Source organism: Vulpes vulpes, chromosome 5 (genome assembly GCF_048418805.1).
Source record: "Vulpes vulpes isolate BD-2025 chromosome 5, VulVul3, whole genome shotgun sequence".
NCBI lineage: Eukaryota > Metazoa > Chordata > Mammalia > Carnivora > Canidae > Vulpes > Vulpes vulpes.
The window spans coordinates 44554309-44573130 of NC_132784.1; the positions used below are offsets into that span (position 1 = coordinate 44554309).

The following is an 18822-nucleotide window of genomic DNA, read 5'->3' on the forward strand; positions in this document are numbered from 1 at the left end:
TAAAATCTTTTTAAAAATATATTTATGATTCCATATTATTATATACCAGTTTGAAGTAATAAGTAAAGTGAACAAGTAATTTTAAATAAGATAAATATATTGCAAAATATCATCGATTGGTATTTTGGTGTATACCAATACATTGGCACTGGATTCTTAACTGGAACATTCTAGTGGGAAGTTTTGTTTTGAATAAATCAAATAGGGAAAGTAGAAGCATAGAGCTGATCTGTTAAGGAGCTATTTATCCTTTTGGAAATGTTAAAACTTGAAATTTGGTGAGTAGGTGAGAGCATTTTATTTTTAGGAATCTGCTATAGATTACCTCTTCATGTGGATGATGTCAGCCAGGTTTTATTATAACAGATTATAAAGTGGCAGAGACACCATATTTTGGTAATTTTGTACTTCAGCTATCCATATATCTTCTATAAGTTTATTTCCACTAAAAGGAGAACTTACTATTATTCTTGATTTATCTGGTTGGCATTTTCTACTTAGGGAAGATAGAGGAAGCAAAAAGAGGAAGTGATATTCTGAATAGGCAAGGAAGAACTCTTTACTAATGGAGAAGTAACAAGACCCTTTCAAGAGAGTAATAATGGCATGTCAAAGTTGTATTTCAAAGAAAGAAAACATTGCTATATTTATACCTTCCCTAGGTTTTGTGAAAGTAGATGTTTAAAAACCTAAGCAAGAAGGAATGTGACTTCTGTTACAGAGATATAGCAGAGAGTTTCTAAAGGAGTATGCTTCAAAGGAAACTGGAAAGCCAAAGATCAAAAATTGTAGCTATATCAAACCAAATATTCCCAAGTAGGCAAGGCAGTGGTTTCTAAAGTACATAGAATCTGTATAGAAAGAATATTATTGTGTGCTTAGGTATGCACACAATATAGAGTAAATATAATAAAGTCTTTACACCAATATAGTAAGAGGAAGAACATCTTAACAATAGACCTACTTCAAGTACTAAAAGTGTTCTACATGAGTCATAACTTGTACTTGTGCCAACAGAGTAGTATGGGCCACAATAAAATCACATTGTCCTACAATCCAAATCTATTCTGTATTCCTTTCCATTCTGATCTGATAGAACACAAGAATATTCCTTTAAGCACTGACATCATATTTTAATAAGGACCTGGAAAAACTATAGTGTTTAACATTAAGTATAGTAATAACTCAAGTCATGTTTTAAAAAAAATTCAGAGGAATTTAGAAATGTTTAACCTGGAGAAAAGAGAGCATGGGGATGAAAAGATAATTCAAAAACTATTTTAAAGGTTGTTATATAGAAGAAAGTTTAGACACACTGTAACCCGGGGGTAGAGCTAACACTAACAAGAAGGTTACAGAGAATTTGATTTTATTTATAAGGAAAACTTTCTACAGGTGCCTGGGTGGCTCAGTTGGTTAAGTGTCCACCTCTTGATTTTGGCTCAGGTCATGATCTCATGGGTTGTGGGATTGAGCCTCCTGTTGGGCTCCACACTCAGCAGGGAGTCTGCTTCTCTCCTTCTCCCTCCCTTTGTCCCTCTGTGTGCTTTCTCTCTCTAGAATAAATAAATCTTTTTTAAAAAATCTTTAAGAAAAGCTTTATAACTTAGCTATTTAAAAACAGCGATGTCTCTTATGAAACTATGAATGTCCTGTCATTGTTAGCAGTTAGAGGCCATTATTCACAAATGAGGTAGAGATGATTCCTGATATTAGATAGGATAAAATTATCTCTAAGTTTCCAACCCTTAAGAAAGATTGTGTGATTCCACAGGGAAAAGGTATATCCAATGAGTAGAAAGAGGAGGAGACTTAATCTCCAAATAAGGCTGTCTTCAGTTTCCAAGGCCATATTTCTCTAGATCAGACACGTTTTTTTTTTGTTTTTTTTTTGTTTTTTTTGAGAGAGAGAAAGAGTGCGAGCTGAGTAGGGGGTGTCTGCAGAGGGAGAAGGAGAGAGAACCTTAGGCAGGCTTCACACCCAGTGTGGAGCCCAATGCAGAGCTTGGTTTCACAACCCTGAGATTATGACCTGAGCCACAGTCAAAAGTCAGTGGCTTAACCAACTAAGCCACCCAGGAGCCCTGATCAGATGCTTCACTACTGATTGCAAGGTCACTCACAGTTACATTTTGGTGGTATTTTCCCTATATCTAGAAAACAAGACTACATAGCCATTATGTAGGAGCCCTCTATGAATAGAGGGATTGGTCCAACCAAATGATGTCTATATTTTTAGTACTTATAAATATAAGCCACTCTTTATAGGAGTCTTATTTACAAATAATGTTTGTTTATAACTATGTTTTTAAGTTTATTTAGGTCATAACTATATTTTTAAGGCAAAAGTTATATATTATAGTGATTTTTTTTTTTAATTAATGAAATTCATTATAACTTGTTCTCAGAAAGACTAACTCATCTTTATAGGGGACATCATTTACTGCCATTTTTCACTTTAGTATAGTACATATACTATTAAATAAGAACTATTTTTTAGGGATGCCTGGGTTGAGTGTCTGCCTTCAGCTCAGGGCGTGATCCCGTGGTCCCAGGATTGAGTCCCGCATCGGGCTCCCTGCACGGAGTTTGCTTCTCCCTCTGCCTCTGTATCTGCCTCTCTCTCTCTCTCTCTCTCTCTCTCTCTCTCTCATGAGTAACTAAATAAAATCTTAAAAAAGAAAAAACTATTTTTAAATAGCTAACTATAATAAGGTAAGAATGTGCTATGAATAAACAAAGGGAATTGTTTTCTTGAGAAATACACTTGCTTTCTTGATCTCTTTGAATGTCAGGATAATCAACTAAAACTGAAATCTGACCAGGAAATATAACTATTACTAATCATGTGTTATTATAGTAAAAGTTCTTTTACCCAATTCAATTAGGACCAATAGTAGGCCAATTTAATAGGATAGTTAAAGCAGAAAATCAAGAAAATGGTTTATATAACTTACTTTAACTTAAAATACATAATATTTTCTTTACCAACCATTATTTTATAGATTATATTTATTTATTTTGAGAGAGAGACAGATAGCAAGAGAGAAGAACATGAGCAGGGAGGAGAGGGAGAAGCACGTTCCTCGCCATGCAGGCAGCCAAATATGGGGCTCCATCCTGGGATCATGACCTGAGCCAAAGGCAGATGCTTAATCACCCAGGTGCCCCTCCTTACCAACTTTTTGATGTAGTACTGAGGTCTTTCTTTTGTGTGAGCCTGCTGAGTAAAGTTAAATATCATCTTAGATAAACCACATCCATTATGTAATTGTGATTTTTAGTTTAAGTTTCTTTAAAGAGGACCCAGAAACATTTCTGATACTGGATATAGACCTTTTTCACTTTTACAGCTGTTTCACACAGGCATAATTAAACAGCACCATTTTAAGTAATTGGCCTTTACCAGTTCTTTTAAACCTTCCCACTTAGTTTTGATGGAAACATTAATTCTTTTACTTTTCATCATTTAAACATCCAATTAAATTACATGATTTAATTTTTACACTTACTGCATGTGTTTATATAACATGTAATTAAATTATGTAGTGTTACTGTAATGAAGACCACTGACATAAAAGGACTTGTAGGAATAAACACAATTGACTCTTGTTAGTGACTAACTCAACAAATGAGAATCATGCTTGAGGGAAGCTTGTTTGTTCTAAGTGATCTGTATGCCGTAGGCATCATTTTTATCTTGTTTTTCTGTTGGAAATCTCAGTTTGATTCTTTTTAATTACCTTAACTCCTTTGTGTCAAGTCATTTCAGAGGATTTAATGGTTAATCACTTTTTACCTGGTCTCAGATGTCTACGGACTGATATGGAACATCTTTCTCCAGAACATGAGGTGAGCCACCATGATGAGCCACTGTGATTATCCATGCCATGTTTGTATGTTTCAATGTCTATTTCCTCTTTAGTCTTGCATTCTTTATGTGAGGCATGATTATGATATGCTGTGCTTAATTCTTTTAAAACTAGTGTAGGGTTATTTTATGGCTTCATTTACTGGTTAGATCTTGAAAAACTCCTTTAACATCTTGGTTCTCTAATTCTACATAGTACGGATAACATGCTTTCCTTCCCCAAATATAATTAGAGTCTAATGATCTAATGTACATAAAATGCTTTTTAAATTGTAAAATGCTATGCAATTTTATCTCTGACCATTAACTTTCTTAGAAGCAGAGTTTCTATTTTCTGTCTCCCATTTACATATAATTCTTTCATTCTGTTTGTCTTCCTGTTTCCTCCAAAACCCTGTTTATCATTTATTTCCTATTCTATATCTACAACCTGTTTACCCATTATCATGATAGGTTTGATTTTTTTTTTCCAGATTTTTACAGAGGAGGCTTAGATCATTTACTTTTAAACTTTTGGGATACATGAATTTAAGGCTATATGTATTCTTTTAGCCACATCCTGTGCGTTCGCTACATTGTATCTTATTCAGTTCAGATTGGATTCTCAATTCTATTATTTATTGATCCATGGGTTTTTTGTTTAATAGGTAAATTAAGATTGAATTCTCTTACATTTCTATCCGTTTTTTGTGCTGCTTCTATTAGCTCTTGAAACATGTATTAAAGTTAGGATTAGGGAATTATGTCTTTCTCCTTTGCTTGATATGTTTTAAATAGGTGCTATTAGGTTGAGGAGGTTCCCTTTTACTGTTAGCTGATTGACTTTTTATCATGAAGGAATGTTGGATATTGTCAAATGTTTCTTCTGCCTTAGTTAAGATCATGTGGTTATTTCTTTTAATCTCCTGATTCATTGTTTCACACTAATGGATTTTTGGACACTAATCAGCCTTGGCATTTTTAAAATAAATCTCATTTAGTTATGATATACAATTCCTTTTATATGAAGCTGAATTTGGTATGCTAGCATTTTGTTGAGGATTTTTGCATCCAAGATGAAAGCTAAGCCTGCGGGATAGAGCAAGATATTATAAGGCTTATTTCACAACCCTCATTGTGTAGCTGAAAATCGGAGTGGTTAAAAGTTTTTGTAAGGATCAACTTCCAGATTCCCTTTCCAACCTTGGCAGAACTCTGGAGCTTTACCTTCTAAACTTGGGTTCACATGTAGTTAAAAGCAGGAATGAGTGTTATAATGAGAAGAAGGAAATTAAGTGAAGGCATAGTGATTGAAAACCTTGTTTCCTTTCCCCTTGTTGGAGCCAAGAATGCTGGCAGTCAGGATTATACCCACGGGAGAAAAAGATTGACACAAAGTTTGGTTTGTGCCCAATTCACCTTCAAGTGAAGTTACTCATGCATAAAGAGATTTTTTTTTTTTTAAGATTTTGTTTATTTATTCATGAGAGACACACAGAGATAGCCAGAGGGAGAATCAGGCTCCCTCTAGGGAGCCTGATGTAGCACTCGATCCCAGGATCCCGGGATCATGACTTGAGCCAAAGGCAGACACTCAACCACTGAACCACTCAGGTACCCAATGCATGAAGATATTTTAATCAGCATTTTAGGTGCCCTAGTCTTTAGTAGACATCCCAAAATCACCAACCATTTGAAAAAAACCTCTAACATCTAAGATGGAGATGAAAACATACATGCAAGAAAGAGTACTACAAGCAACAGACAATGTAGGGAGCAGAAGAAAAAGCACAAAAAATACCCCCAAACAGAATAAAGCAAAAACTAGCTAAACAAGCAAAATCTGTGATCTGTGAGATCAGAGAGTAGAAAACTAGAAAGATTTGGAACAAAAAGAATAATCTATACCTAACATGCATATGACAAAAGTCTCACATAATAACCAAATTCCTTTCTGTAACCCGCAAGGCACTCTAAGATCTGGCTCCCTCTTCCTTCACATTCCCCTCTTTGCTCACTCTGCACCCACACTCTGGCCTCCTTGCTTAGAATGTGATAGATGTATTTCTACACAGATGGAGCCTTTGCTCAGCCTCTTCCCAGTGTCTGAAATATTTGCTCCTTCATCTCTCTCAGGCTTTTCTTTAAATGTCATCCCCCTGAAGCCTGCTCGGGATACCTCCATGTAGATCATAACATTCTTCACCTTGGCCTCCAGTACCCCATATTTTACTTGATATTCTTCCCAAAGCCCTATCACCTTCTTCTTTTTTTTTTTTTTTTCTAAAGATTTTATTTATTCATGAGAGACACAGAGAGAGAGAGAAAGAGAGGCAGAGACACAGGCAGAGGGAGAAGCAGGCTCCATGCAGGGAGCCTGACATGGGACTCAATCCTGGGTCTCTAGGATCAGGCCCTGGACTGAAGGCAGCGCTAAACCGCCGAGCCACCGGGGCTGCCCACCCTATCACCTTCTAATATACTATATAACTTACCTATTTTTTATATTGTCAAGAACATAAGCTCACCATAAGGAGGGAATGTTGTCTGTTTTGTTTGTGCATTCAATGTATATTAAAAAATGCCTGGCACATAGTAGGTGACAGTAAATATTTGTTGTTTAGTGACCTCCATGCCTAACCATGGGCCGAGAATATTGAGAAAGAACATTCAATTTCTGGTATGGTTGCTAGCAATTGGAGGAGCAGCTTAGATCCTTCCACCCTTTCCATTACTCAGTCTCCCTGAAAAAATGATATTAACTCTTAGATGACCATTGTATTCCCAATTATATTTCACTAGCCACAGACCTACATCTGGTCCCTGCTCTAGACATTAAAATAGAGCATCTTGCTATTTGCAACCTGGAGAAAGCAAAGGAGCATGGGACAGAACAGCTTTTACTGGGAAAATATGTGTGACCATGGTATGTGTATATGTTAAATGTATAGATGTATACAAATTTAACATTTTATAGTAGGAAAAACTAAGGGAGAATTGAAATCAGAGTTAGAAGTAGGGTTAGTGAAAATCAAAGTCAATTATTAGGTTATATGATGGAGGTCTTTTTTTTTTTAAACTTTTTTTTTTAATTTTTATTTATTTATGATAGTCACCCAGAGAGAGAGAGAGAGGCAGAGACACAGGCAGAGGGAGAAGCAAGCTCCATGCACCAGGAGCCCGACGTGGGATTCGATCCCGGGTCTCCAGGATCGCGCCCTGGGCCAAAGGCAGGCGCCAAACCGCTGCGCCACCCAGGGATCCCTATGATGGAGGTCTTATAAAGCTATTTGTGTATAAAGCACTTAGTGTAGCAATCTAATGTGAATTCCTTTAACAAAGTGACTGCCAAAACTTTATATCTTTAATTAACATTAGTTTGTGGTAATATTAGAAATTAAATTTGAAAGTTTAGATTAATAGCATTTCACTATTCTAAACTAAAGTATTTCACTAAAGTCATTTTTTTTTTAACTCAGGTCATTTTAAGTTCCATGATAAAAGAATGTGAACAAAAAGTAGAGAACAAGACTGTCCAAGAGCCTCAAGGGTAAGACATTAATTCAATTTGTAAGGCTTCATATTAACCTAATTTCTCTATCTAAATTTTCTATAGATGGGTATGGTGTTAATGTTGCCTTGTAGTCATTTATTTGGAAGGCAAGAAAATTATTTAAATAATTGGCTATCAGCACTGGGTGTTATTCTGTATGTTGGTAAATTGAACACCAATAAAAAATAAATTTATTATAAAAAAATAAAAAAAATAATTGGCTATCAGATGCTAGTTTATAAATCATCTGCATCAGAATTCTCTGGGGAATTTTAAATTTAGATCTCTACCCATGCGCTGTGCTGTCCTCTCAGCAATCTGATTCAGCCTAGGGATCTGTAGGTTTAAAAGCTTAAAGACCATGTGATAGGTAGCTGGATTTGAGAATCACTAGTCAAAATAGTTTCTTAGAAATTTGTGATAGGAATTATAAGGCAAAATTTGATTCATTGCATAAAAGATTGTAAACTTGTGAATGTTCTATTTACATGCTCCTAACCAAACTAACTAGAATTCAAAGATTCAGTGAAGTCAAAATATAAGCATAGATGTGAAAGAGTAAAGTTGGGCATTCAAGGAGAGGAAGTAATTTACAAATAGACTCTTTGTACTCCTGGCTCTTGTTGATGTAACCTTGAGCAGTTAATCTTAAATAGACTCTGTTAGGCATAAAAAGCTCAAAGGTTTTTCCTTTATAAAGCTGACTACTAGGAATAAGTATCATCTTATCAGGCTAGGTACCCAGACACACACACACTTACCCCTTCACACCACCAACCTCCCTTACACACACGTACACATACAGTTTTTTACTTCTTTATACTGTGTGTCAGAGCCCTTTCTTAAGCCTCCTGGAATGATAGGAACTCTCCTCACATTGTAATCATGGAAAGTTAAAACAGTAAAAATACTTTGAAAGGCTTTAACTCTGAACATATAACTCATAAACACCAAAGCAAACACTTGTGTTCATTTGTTGTACATTTAAGTGTTAAGATTATTTGGTGCCTTATCAGTTGAACATATAAAAAGTTTGGGGACAAAATTAAGAATTATATGTGAAATACATTCTAAATGAAATTTCATTCATTACCATGCAGAAATTGAAAGAAAAATATCTTTATAACTTCCTTTAAAAAAGCTTATAATCCTATTTTTCCCATGTTATTCAAATCTTCTATATTGTTATTTTTTTTAACTTTTAGATAATTTCAAATAAGCACAAAATAAATAATGTAGTAAATTCCCATATGCTCACCACTCAGCTTCAATAACTATCAACTCACAGTTAATTTTATGTCATCTATCCCCTTCCTATATGCTGGTATGTATCCTTAAGAGACAAGTGCTCTTTTTTAAAACATAAACATCATGTCATTATCACACTGAAATAACAAACTTCTTATTATCAGTTATCTGATCTGTATTCAAATTTCCAATTGTTTTATAAAAGTCATTAGTGATTTGTATTTTTTTTCCTTACAGTCTATTTCTTTGAGTCAAATCCAGAGTTCCATACATTGCAGTTAGTTGACATGTCTCAAGTCTCTTCTAATCAACAAATTCCCCATCTATCTCATTTTTTTCTTTATGTACTTACTGAAGAAATTGAATCTTTGTTCTGTGGAGGTTCCCAAAGTCTGAGTTTGGTTGATTACATTTCTCTCTCATTGTTTTAATATGTTCCTCTGTATTTCCTATAAATTTCGTGGTTGGGTCTAGATCTAGAGACTTCATCACATTCAGGGCATGTTTGTTGATTTTGCAAGGCTGTTTCATAGGAGGAGGTGTGTTTCCATCATGAGGGAGACTATGTCTACTTGTTTTTTTGGTGATACTAACATGTGTTAATGATCAATACCTAGCTCCACTGATTCATTAGCAATTACTAAATACATTAATTACTCTAATTCTACCATTCCCTTTTCATTTGTGAGCTAGAATAGTTCAGGGAAAAAACCTTCCCCCCTATGTACTAAAGTTACCCAGTGATACAGCAGTTGTTTACAGTAAAAGCAAGGTAAATGTTCAGTTCTTTCTCTTATCACATTTTCTAAAATAATGAATTGATTCACCCTCTGATGGTGACTAGTTAGATGTTTTGTTCAAGTATCATAAACTCATGTATTTTCAAATATTTGATATAATTCAGTGCATTGCTCTTTTGACGCCAAAAATATCCCATCTGTGGCCATTGCAAGGCTTTTCAAATTGACATCCTAAGTCCTTTTGACAGTAATTTGCAAGATGAAATGGTATGGAGGAAAAGAGAACTATTCTAGGATATAAATATTTTAAAGGTGTTAAGAGGTTCTACAGATTCGGAATCAAGAAATGGCAACTGGTTTGGTAAGAGTTACAAAAGAAAGATCTGAGATTTCCTTGAAAACTTGCAGGAAGAAAACAGTATTACCTCACAAGCAACCCTTTCATTTTTAACAATTCTATTTTTTACAAATTACTCTTTTACCCTGAGTTAAAGTCTCCCTTCCTATAATGTTTCCTCTCTAAAATAGGTTTCATCATCTGGCAGAGAGATGGGAGAGCGTTACAGACTCCTTTTAAACTGATAAAAATATAATTTTTCTCTTCAGAAAAAAATACTGTAATGTAGTGGTTCTTTGTTGGAAAGCTTTGTGTAAAATAGATACCTGGGTTCTTTACACCATATGGAAAGAATCAGAATAACTGGGGTTAGGCCAAGGCATCTGTATTTTCAGTAAATTTTCCAGGTGATTGTGATGTATCCCAGTAGAGCTATACAAAAATATACAGCTATGCAGATATATATTTCTGTCTAATTTTTTACATGTAACATTGGTATCTGTTAAAGCTTCTGAATCTTCTCTTCTCCAGACTGAACGTCCCAAACTCTTTAACATCATTGTTGCCCTCTGCTTAGAATATCATTAAAACTCAAGTATTATCTGACCCATGTATCCTGGTTTTCTCAAACTAAGATCATACTTCCCTTTTAGCTTACAGTATTGTTCTACAGAAAGAAAAGTACTGTAAACTTAGAACATTAAGGAAAGGTATTAGAGAAAGTCTAGGACTTGAACTGGGATTTAAAGGATTTTAGGCACCAAATAGAAAGAAAGAAGTTAAAAATGTTTTGAACACTAAACTTGGCAAACTTAACTCAAGGGAGTCTAGAAATTGAGCAGTAATGGTTGGTTAAAACACATACACCAGAATTAGATTACTGTGTTTCTTGAATGCCAAGCGTACTATCTTGTATGTAGTAAATAGCCATTGAAGATTTTTGAGAAGGGCTAGGCTATGAAGAAGTGATTATTTCAAGTTAATCTGATTGTGCCAGGAGACCAGATCTAAGACTGTTGGAATAATTCAGTTGGAAGGTATTGTCAATGGAAATAAAAATAGTAGATGTTTCATAGAATAAAATCAGAGGATTTGATGATTGTTTTTTTTTTCTTAAGTTTTATTTATTTGAGTAATATCTATGCCTAGTGTGGGGCTCCAATTCATGACCCCAAGACCAAGAGTCATGTGCTCTTCTGACTGAACCAGCCAGGCACTCCTGATGATTGGTTTTACACAGAAAAGAGAAAACCATTATATTCAGTGTTGGGCAGAGAGGAAGAAGGTAAAATGACTAACAAATAAGGAAAAATACTGGGGTCACCTAAGGGGTAGGAGGTGAAAAAAAGCTTGATGTTAGCTTATCTAACAAACAATAGTAATATGAGACTTTTCCCAAACTCCTTATTGAGATGATACTTGAAACTTCAAGAGAAAAGTTTCAATAGTAAGTTTTGTAATTGAAGAACCAAGAGCTAAATGCTGAATCTTATGGAGGATTACTTTGTAGGAAGAGAAAAGGCAGCAGGAGACCAGTAGTCAGAGACAAGGGAGTGGCTAGGTTGGTGTACTGGGTGAAGAGCTGTGGGAAGAAGAGATTTTCAAGATGCTAGTCATGGTCTGGCATTTAATTTAGTAATTCATAGCACACACCTTTAGGGACTACAGAAAAGCAGAAGTTCCTGGTGGTAGTGTGTGCTTCATCTGTAGTTTCCGTGGACATCTGTTCCTGCACCTTTCCATTCACTGCCCATGACATGTTCAGACATATTCTCTCCATTAGTCCTCAGAATATTTTGCAGTAGTAATTGCAATTTGTCTTTTTCAGTTTAGGAAATTGAATCAGAGTAATCTAAAGCATATAGGCCAAATCCACAGACCAGTAAACTGGATTTATTGTTGGATCACTGAAAAATTGTACTTGTTCCATATTCTGTTTGGTATTATGATGTATTAGTAATCTTTAGAAGGTATTTAAATTGTATTTATTCCCTCTACAGAAGGTTGTTCAAAAAAGAAAGAAGTAATGGATTTTAAATTGTTGATTGAAACTAAAATTGTTGATTGAAACTAATTCGTGTGGCAGTTGAGGACATTCTTCCCCACCCTCCCAAAAGTAATATGTCATAGGATTGTTATCAGCACAGTATAAAAACCTCACTGTGATTCAATTTAATTATTTGTGAAAATAGGGATAATATCTATCTTCCAGGGATGCTGTAAGAATTAAGTGAAATGATGCTGATAATAAGAATAACTACTAATACAGCATGCTATTAGATGCCTGCCACTGCTAATAAGCACTGTACACTTGTATAATTCTTAATAGACCTATGAGGTAGGTAATGGACCTGTCTCCGTTTTACAAATGAAGTTTATATTACAGATGAGATTAAATAACTTGCCAGGGTCACGCAGGTGATAAATGACAGAGCCAAGATTCAGTCTCACTTGCTCTTAACCTCTATGCCATACTGCTTCCTTTAACATAAACGATGAACATAAAGCTCGTAACCTAGTATGGTACATAAAAACTCCTCTCCATAAGTACTAGTTTCCCTTTTGTGATACCAGTTCAGAATGTATTTATTAACATCATACTACTGAAGAAATGAAAAAATGGATATCTTAGTTAAAAATTGCTTTACTTGAATTTTAAAATTTCTTTCCTAGCTCAATGTCAATTGCTGCAAGCTTAGTGAGTGAAGACACAAAGACCAAGTTTTTGAACAAAATGGGCCAGTTGACAACATCAGGTGCCATGTTGGCCAATGTGTTTCAGAGAAAGAAGTAAAAGCAGGAAGGAAGCCCCCAGTAAACACTAAGAAGGACCTCAGCAGACTGGTTCCTTGTACTTGAAGTACTTGCCTTTTTTATTTCCTTGTTTTATGTTCTTGCATTATAATTTTATCCTAACCTCCAAAGATATTTGCACTGCTTTTGATTATTGCTGTATATCTGTTAATTTTGAAGTTATAACTGTGGTGATAGAAAATTGAGTTTATAGTCTGTACCAAGTCCCTCTTCTATGTTCTTGTCTTTCAGAATAATTTTTTTTATATATATATATATAGTGAAGAGGTTTTTTTTTTTTTAATTTTTGGATGGGATATTAGCAAATATCTGTATTATACACTAAGCTATTACAATGGTACTTAAAATAATGTAAATTTGAAGTCATTGTTATAAAGTAATAAAAGTGGAGATTACTTAAGTATTTAAATTATGAAAGAATAATGCAGACTTTTTATTGTTTCTTAACTGACTAGAAAGAGCCACCAGCATTACTCTGTGCCTTTTGGACTTCAGTTTGTGTGTCTGTAGGAGTTGTGTGCATTCCATTCACACAGTATTTTATAATGCTGTGATGAATTTGAGTTACAGATCCTACAGTAAGTAGATTATAATGAAACATTCTACATTTCAGAGCTCTCATGAATATTCTTTAAGTGCTATTCAAACCTCCCCAGCACTTACATACATATAATGGACTTACTTACCTGAGGAAAGACAGCACATAAACACGGGGAGTGGTAACCAAGGTGAATTTTACAAACTGATTTGTAATAGATTTAAATACTTCAAAAATAGATGTAAGTAAGAAGAGCTAATAATTGTGAAATTCTTTCCCAAATTTAAATACATAGGAAAATATGGTTTGAATTTGAAATTTAACACTTATTTATGTAAAATATTTTATTTAAGATATTTTCTAAATGATTTTAATTTCAGAAATTATCTTTTCATTCTGTGTATAACAGAGAAGTACCGAAAAGCGAAGGATATTTGGGGGCTGCTTTTTTCCCTCTAAACTAAAAATGACATTAGCTAAATTATTATTGGTTAGTTAACACCTTGTCCCTTTAAGTCAGTGACTATTCTTGTGTTTGATATATATTACATAGTCTTAAGTCAGTGTACAGTTCCACTGGAATTTGACAGTTGTCTATAAAGTAAACTTGAAGTAGAGAAGAGTGGTACTGGACATAGAAAGGGTGATTGGTTTGAGGGGTTAATGTGAGGCCTTTTTGAAAAATGAATATTTTGATAAAGAGAATTCTTGTTTGAGCACAGTGGATGCACATAGGTGATTCTGATGTTTGTTGTATAAACTGGTTTCATACACTTGGGATATAGTTGGATTACATTCACTTCCTGGGAAAGCTAGCTTACCACACATTCAAAATTATAAAATAAGTTGCCATAAACAAAGCCATTTAAAAGGTTCATTCTGAAATTATTTCTTTTGACTATAGTGACATAATTGTTAAAATGAACTAGTCTTTCAGAAACTGTTGGATTCTAGGCATTCCTGAGAAATTGAAAGTGGCTACCTTTCATGTCAAAAATGTTGATCTATTATAAATAAAATGTTTTTGCATACTTGTTTTTGTTTTGTTTCTGGCTATGTGTATTTATTTTCATTTTAAAACACTATATATTCTATATCCAAGCAAAAGGAAATGAGAAAGAACGTATTCATTAAAATGTACTGTTATTTAGGGAATATAATCTATATACTTAGTTTACTTTTACTAAAAAAAAGATTGTTGCTATAAAATGAATATATTTCAGAGGCAGTTCAAAGAAAGTGTTACTGTCTCTCATTTGCTTTGAAATATAGTAGAATAAGTATATTCGTTACCAGATAAATACATAATTTTTATTGTGAATATTTTTATCAATTCGTGAATCCATTTATCTAAATGCTTGCGATTCCTTTAAAAGGCAGCAGCTGGGATCCCTGGGTGGCGCAGCGGTTTGGCGCCTGCCTTTGGCCCAGGGCGCGATCCTGGAGACCCGGGATCAAATCCCACGTTGGGCTCCCGGTGCATGGAGCCTGCTTCTCCCTCTGCCTGTGTCTCTGCCTCTCTCTCTCTCTCTGTGTGTGACTATCATAAATAAATAAAAATTTAAAAAAAAATGCAGCAGCTAATAAGATATACAATATATTTCAAGGGAATCTCCCTTATTATGCTGTTAAGTATATTAATGTCAGTAAGGCTTCACATTTATTTTCACAGTGATTTTTAAGGTAAACTATAGATTCTTTAAAGACAAGACAGACTAATGACGTTAATCGCTGAGACTGAATGTGTCCTTGTAAAGCAGATCATAAAACTCCCATACACTCTCTTTGAACAGAAATAAAAACTGTACAGGTTTAAGTATTCAGCTTAACAAAAAACTAACCTAAAGTATTGAAAGGCTTTTTGAAATTATGCCTGTGTTTCTAAAGCAAGCCAGAAATTAAAAATTTTCACAAACCCAGAAATGCCGTAGTTAGCAATTTTGCTGAATTACTTCAAGAACAATGCTTGAATGGCAGCAGTATCTTAACTTTACACATGGGTGTCCTTGAAATTCATTTGTTCGCATCAGTAATCTTTTGAATGATTACTTTGCTAAACATCAAACGGACTTACAACCTGAATGAAATTGTAAGTAATTTTAATGGAATGTCAATTCAAGTTGCTATCAAATTTGTTTTTCTTAATAGGAAAATAAAATAGTCTCTGATAAAGTTTGGAGAGGTAAAGTGGCTATGTATTGAATTATCTTGACATGATCCCAATTTTTAAGATAACTTATTTTAGACTATTTGAACTTTAAGGACAGAACTTTTTGTAGACACCACCCTCTTGATCTTTGAACTGTGAGAGCTAGCTACAGTGAACATTTTGTGCTAATTACCAATTCCTTAACTATTTTTTGTATAAAGAATGTATGTTCAAAGAGTTTTGTAATTAGCAATTCTAATCCCTAAAATTCTTCAGATTGGCTAGGTAACAAAATTCCAACTTTGTGTTAAATGTTCACTCTTTTATAAGCAAACTGAAATAAATTTAGCTTTTCACATGAATAGATACAGGTTTGAAAGTTCTAATGTAACTTTACAGAGTGCTTGTTTTCATTACTATTTTATTTCAGTACATTTTAAAAATAATAGATTAAAGATATTTGCTGCTAATAAAAAATAATGTCTCTGGTAGATTTCTGCATCTTAGTAAAATAATTGGATTTTAGCCTATATTCACACTACTCTACCTGCATTTAGTCTGTGTAATTTACACCCTAGTCACAATCTCTGAGTGGCACATCATTCATATTTTCCCATCAGAACTAACTATAGGAAACTTTGTTTTGATTGCCTTCTTTATAGTTTACTTTGTTTGCATGTTTAAGAAAAATCTTAAAATTTCCTGTTCACTGTAAGGCCACACCAATCACAAAGGTACATGACAGTTAATGCAAACTTAACACAATATAAAAAGGTTTGTATTTTTTGGTAGCATGAAAATAATTCCAAAGGTTCTGTGTGGGGACAGATATAAATTACTTGCTTTCCTTAAGAGTCTTCAGTAATAGCTGGAAAATTCTGCCCAAAACATGTCTATAAGAAAGTATATTACTATTTTAATATCTTCTTATTATGTTAAAGACTAATCTATTATATTTATTTCAATTAGATCATTACGTGAATAGGTTTCTTGAGGGACTTTAATGTAGTAAAATTTATGTTGTCTGTAAACTGGCATTTTGTGTTATATGTTATAGATACTAAATTTTTTGTTAGTGATGCTATTTAGGATTATCATTTGTTGATAGTCTACTTTTTAAAACTTTTTAGGGGCACCTGGGTGGCTCAGTTGGTTAAGCAGCTGCCTCTGCTCAGGTCATGATCTCCAGGTCTGGGATTGAGCCCCTTGTCACACCTCCAGCTCAGCAGGCAGTCTGCTTCTCCCTGTCCCTCTGCAGGCAGTCTGCTTCTCCCTGTCCCTCTGCCTCTCCCAGCCTCTCCACTCCTGCTCTCTCTCTCTCTCTCTCTCTCTCTCTCTCTCTCTAATGAATAAATAAAGTCTTTTAAAAGATTAAATAAAAAATTTTTAAACTACTCTTACAGGAAAATCAACCTCCTTTTTAATTGTTGGCATTTGCAACCTGAGATATTTTTAGGATATGCATTTTCAATGAGGCTGAAAATGTTATAAGCATCCTATGTAACATGTACATTGCTAAGTAAATCTAATGATTTCTCGTTGACTTTACAGTTTTATAGATACTTCATTTCTGACTACTTGACAATTACTTAAATTTTTAGCTTCCTCTGTTCATAAATCTCCTTGTCATGTATTAAGTGTTGAACCTATGGTGATGCTTTTCATAATGTAAATCATTTCCTAATTTCCTTTTTATATGAATTTTATAAATATAGTTCCTTTCTAGCAAATTCTTTTTTGTCTTTACCATCAAAATGCATGGAAATAAGAACACTCTCTCTATTCCTTACAGGACTTCATGAAAATTACATAATAGTAAACATGAAAGTGCTTTAGCACTTAAAGAGTATCATGAAAGTTCAAAGTAGAATTAAAATAAGCCCTTGAATAACTAAAGCATGGGTAACTGTGGATAATCCCCATACTTTGTTTTCTAGTAAGTGTATAGGTTACCATGACATGCATCATTTACCTAAAATTGCAGTGAGGCAGAAACCACTTTTGATTGTTAACTTTTGCCTACTTTACTCCCAGAGTTTCCAACCTAGTGAAGACTGGTAAGATAATTTTATGTTTTGTTTACCAAAACTTGCAATTAAATTTTTTTCAAAAGCCTAAGTAAATTGGTTCAATAAATTAATTTTTGTTATGTAATTTAGATTTTGTAAAAGATTTTATTTACCCTTTGCAGCTTCACTCATGTCTTTTAGTATATAGTTGATTCTTTGAGTAACTTAGAGCTTTCTTTTTTTTTTTTTTTTTTTTTAGAGCTTTCTTTGATACTTTGTTTGAACTTCCCTTGTAACTAAACTTTTCATACTAATGGAAGAACAAGAACTGCCATTTCTTGAAAATAATTGGTTCCTAGTATTATCTAAGAGAAGGAAACTCTTTAGTTAGCCACTGACCAATGATTTTAAAAGTTAGAATGCTGGTTTCTTGCAGACACTATGAAAGTATTCAGATCTTAGGTAAATGCTGCATGCCAAATTTGGAGACCATTTTGTTTTATATGTCATGCTATTGAAACACAGTGCTGTAATCATCCTCAAAACATGGAAAGGGGATCCCCAGGTGGCTCAGCGGTTTGGCGCCTGCCTTTGGCCCAGGGCGCGATCCTGGAGTCCTGGGATCAAGTCCTGCATCGGGCTCCCGGCATGGAGCTTCTCCCTTCCCCTGTGTGTGTCTCTGCCTCTCTCTCTCTCTCTCTTTCTCTCTATGTCTATGTCTATCATAAAATAAATAAGTAAATAATTAAATAAATAAATAAATCTTAAAAAAAAAAAAAGAACACATGGAAAGGCTACAGACTAGAGATGGATAAACGTCCTGATTTTCAAAAATGAGAAGCCAATAGATTTTACAAAATGTGGATTACCATTCTAAATCTATATAAAGCCTCTTCAGGTTGGCTTTTCTGTCTATGCAATCCAAAGTAACCCTTATAATTCCCTAAGATCACTCTGGTTTTTCTTCATAATTACTCAATACTCATTTTCTTGTTTTTTATTGTCTGTCTCTTTCACTAGACTCAGCTCCATGAGAGAGAATGTTGTCTATCCTTTTCAACCAATGTGTCTCCGGTATTTGAAGAATGCCTGGTGTATGATAAGTACTCAACATTAATCGAATGAATTGCAAGCTTGATACCAATTCCATGCAAGTTTGCCAATTAAGAGGATGAGTCCCCCAGGACAAGATGAATTTACTGAGTCTACATGCCAAACTAACCTAAAGTCCTTTCATAGAGTTATTATATGTTGTTTATCAGAATTATATAGTCTTGTGCATCTTGACCTCAGCAAAGTATTTGACTTTGTTTCTCATAATGTTCTTACTTATAGCCAAGGTAGAAAATATGGAATAAATAAAAGTGCAAAAAAAGAGTTGTACCATGTGTGTATGGGCTAAAAAGCTCTGGAGTTTGTATTCATATCTGACTCTCTGGACAGCACCTCTTATCAACACCACCAAGTCTTCCAAGTGATCTGTAAGTGTGAGGAAAACACCCCTTTCTAAAGATTGTAGTCATTCACCATTCAGTGTACATTTGTGGAGGATCTATTATGTGCTAAGCATGAATGAGGCCAACA

At 34.3% G+C, this 18822-nt stretch overlaps 1 protein-coding gene across 11 annotated transcripts in view; it reads left to right on the plus strand.

The window, feature by feature from the left end:
• The window catches only part of RELCH (RAB11 binding and LisH domain, coiled-coil and HEAT repeat containing), a 113231-nt gene extending 94616 nt beyond the window's left edge, over window positions 1–18615 (plus strand). For 6 of the 11 annotated variants that reach the window (XM_025997704.2, XM_025997709.2, XM_025997701.2 and 3 more), the window contains 3 exons: window positions 3764–3852; window positions 7330–7400; window positions 12402–14111. In XM_025997704.2, the coding sequence (XP_025853489.1) occupies window positions 3764–3852; window positions 7330–7400; window positions 12402–12522 (281 nt within the window). In that variant the 3' untranslated portion in view covers window positions 12523–14111. Of the gene's footprint in view, window positions 1–3763; window positions 3853–7329; window positions 7401–12401; window positions 14112–18258 lie in introns of those variants that run through there. The other 5 variants (XM_025997706.2, XM_072758034.1, XM_072758035.1 and 2 more) reach the window with 2 other exon arrangements.
• The last annotated feature ends 207 nt before the right edge of the window (window positions 18616–18822 follow it).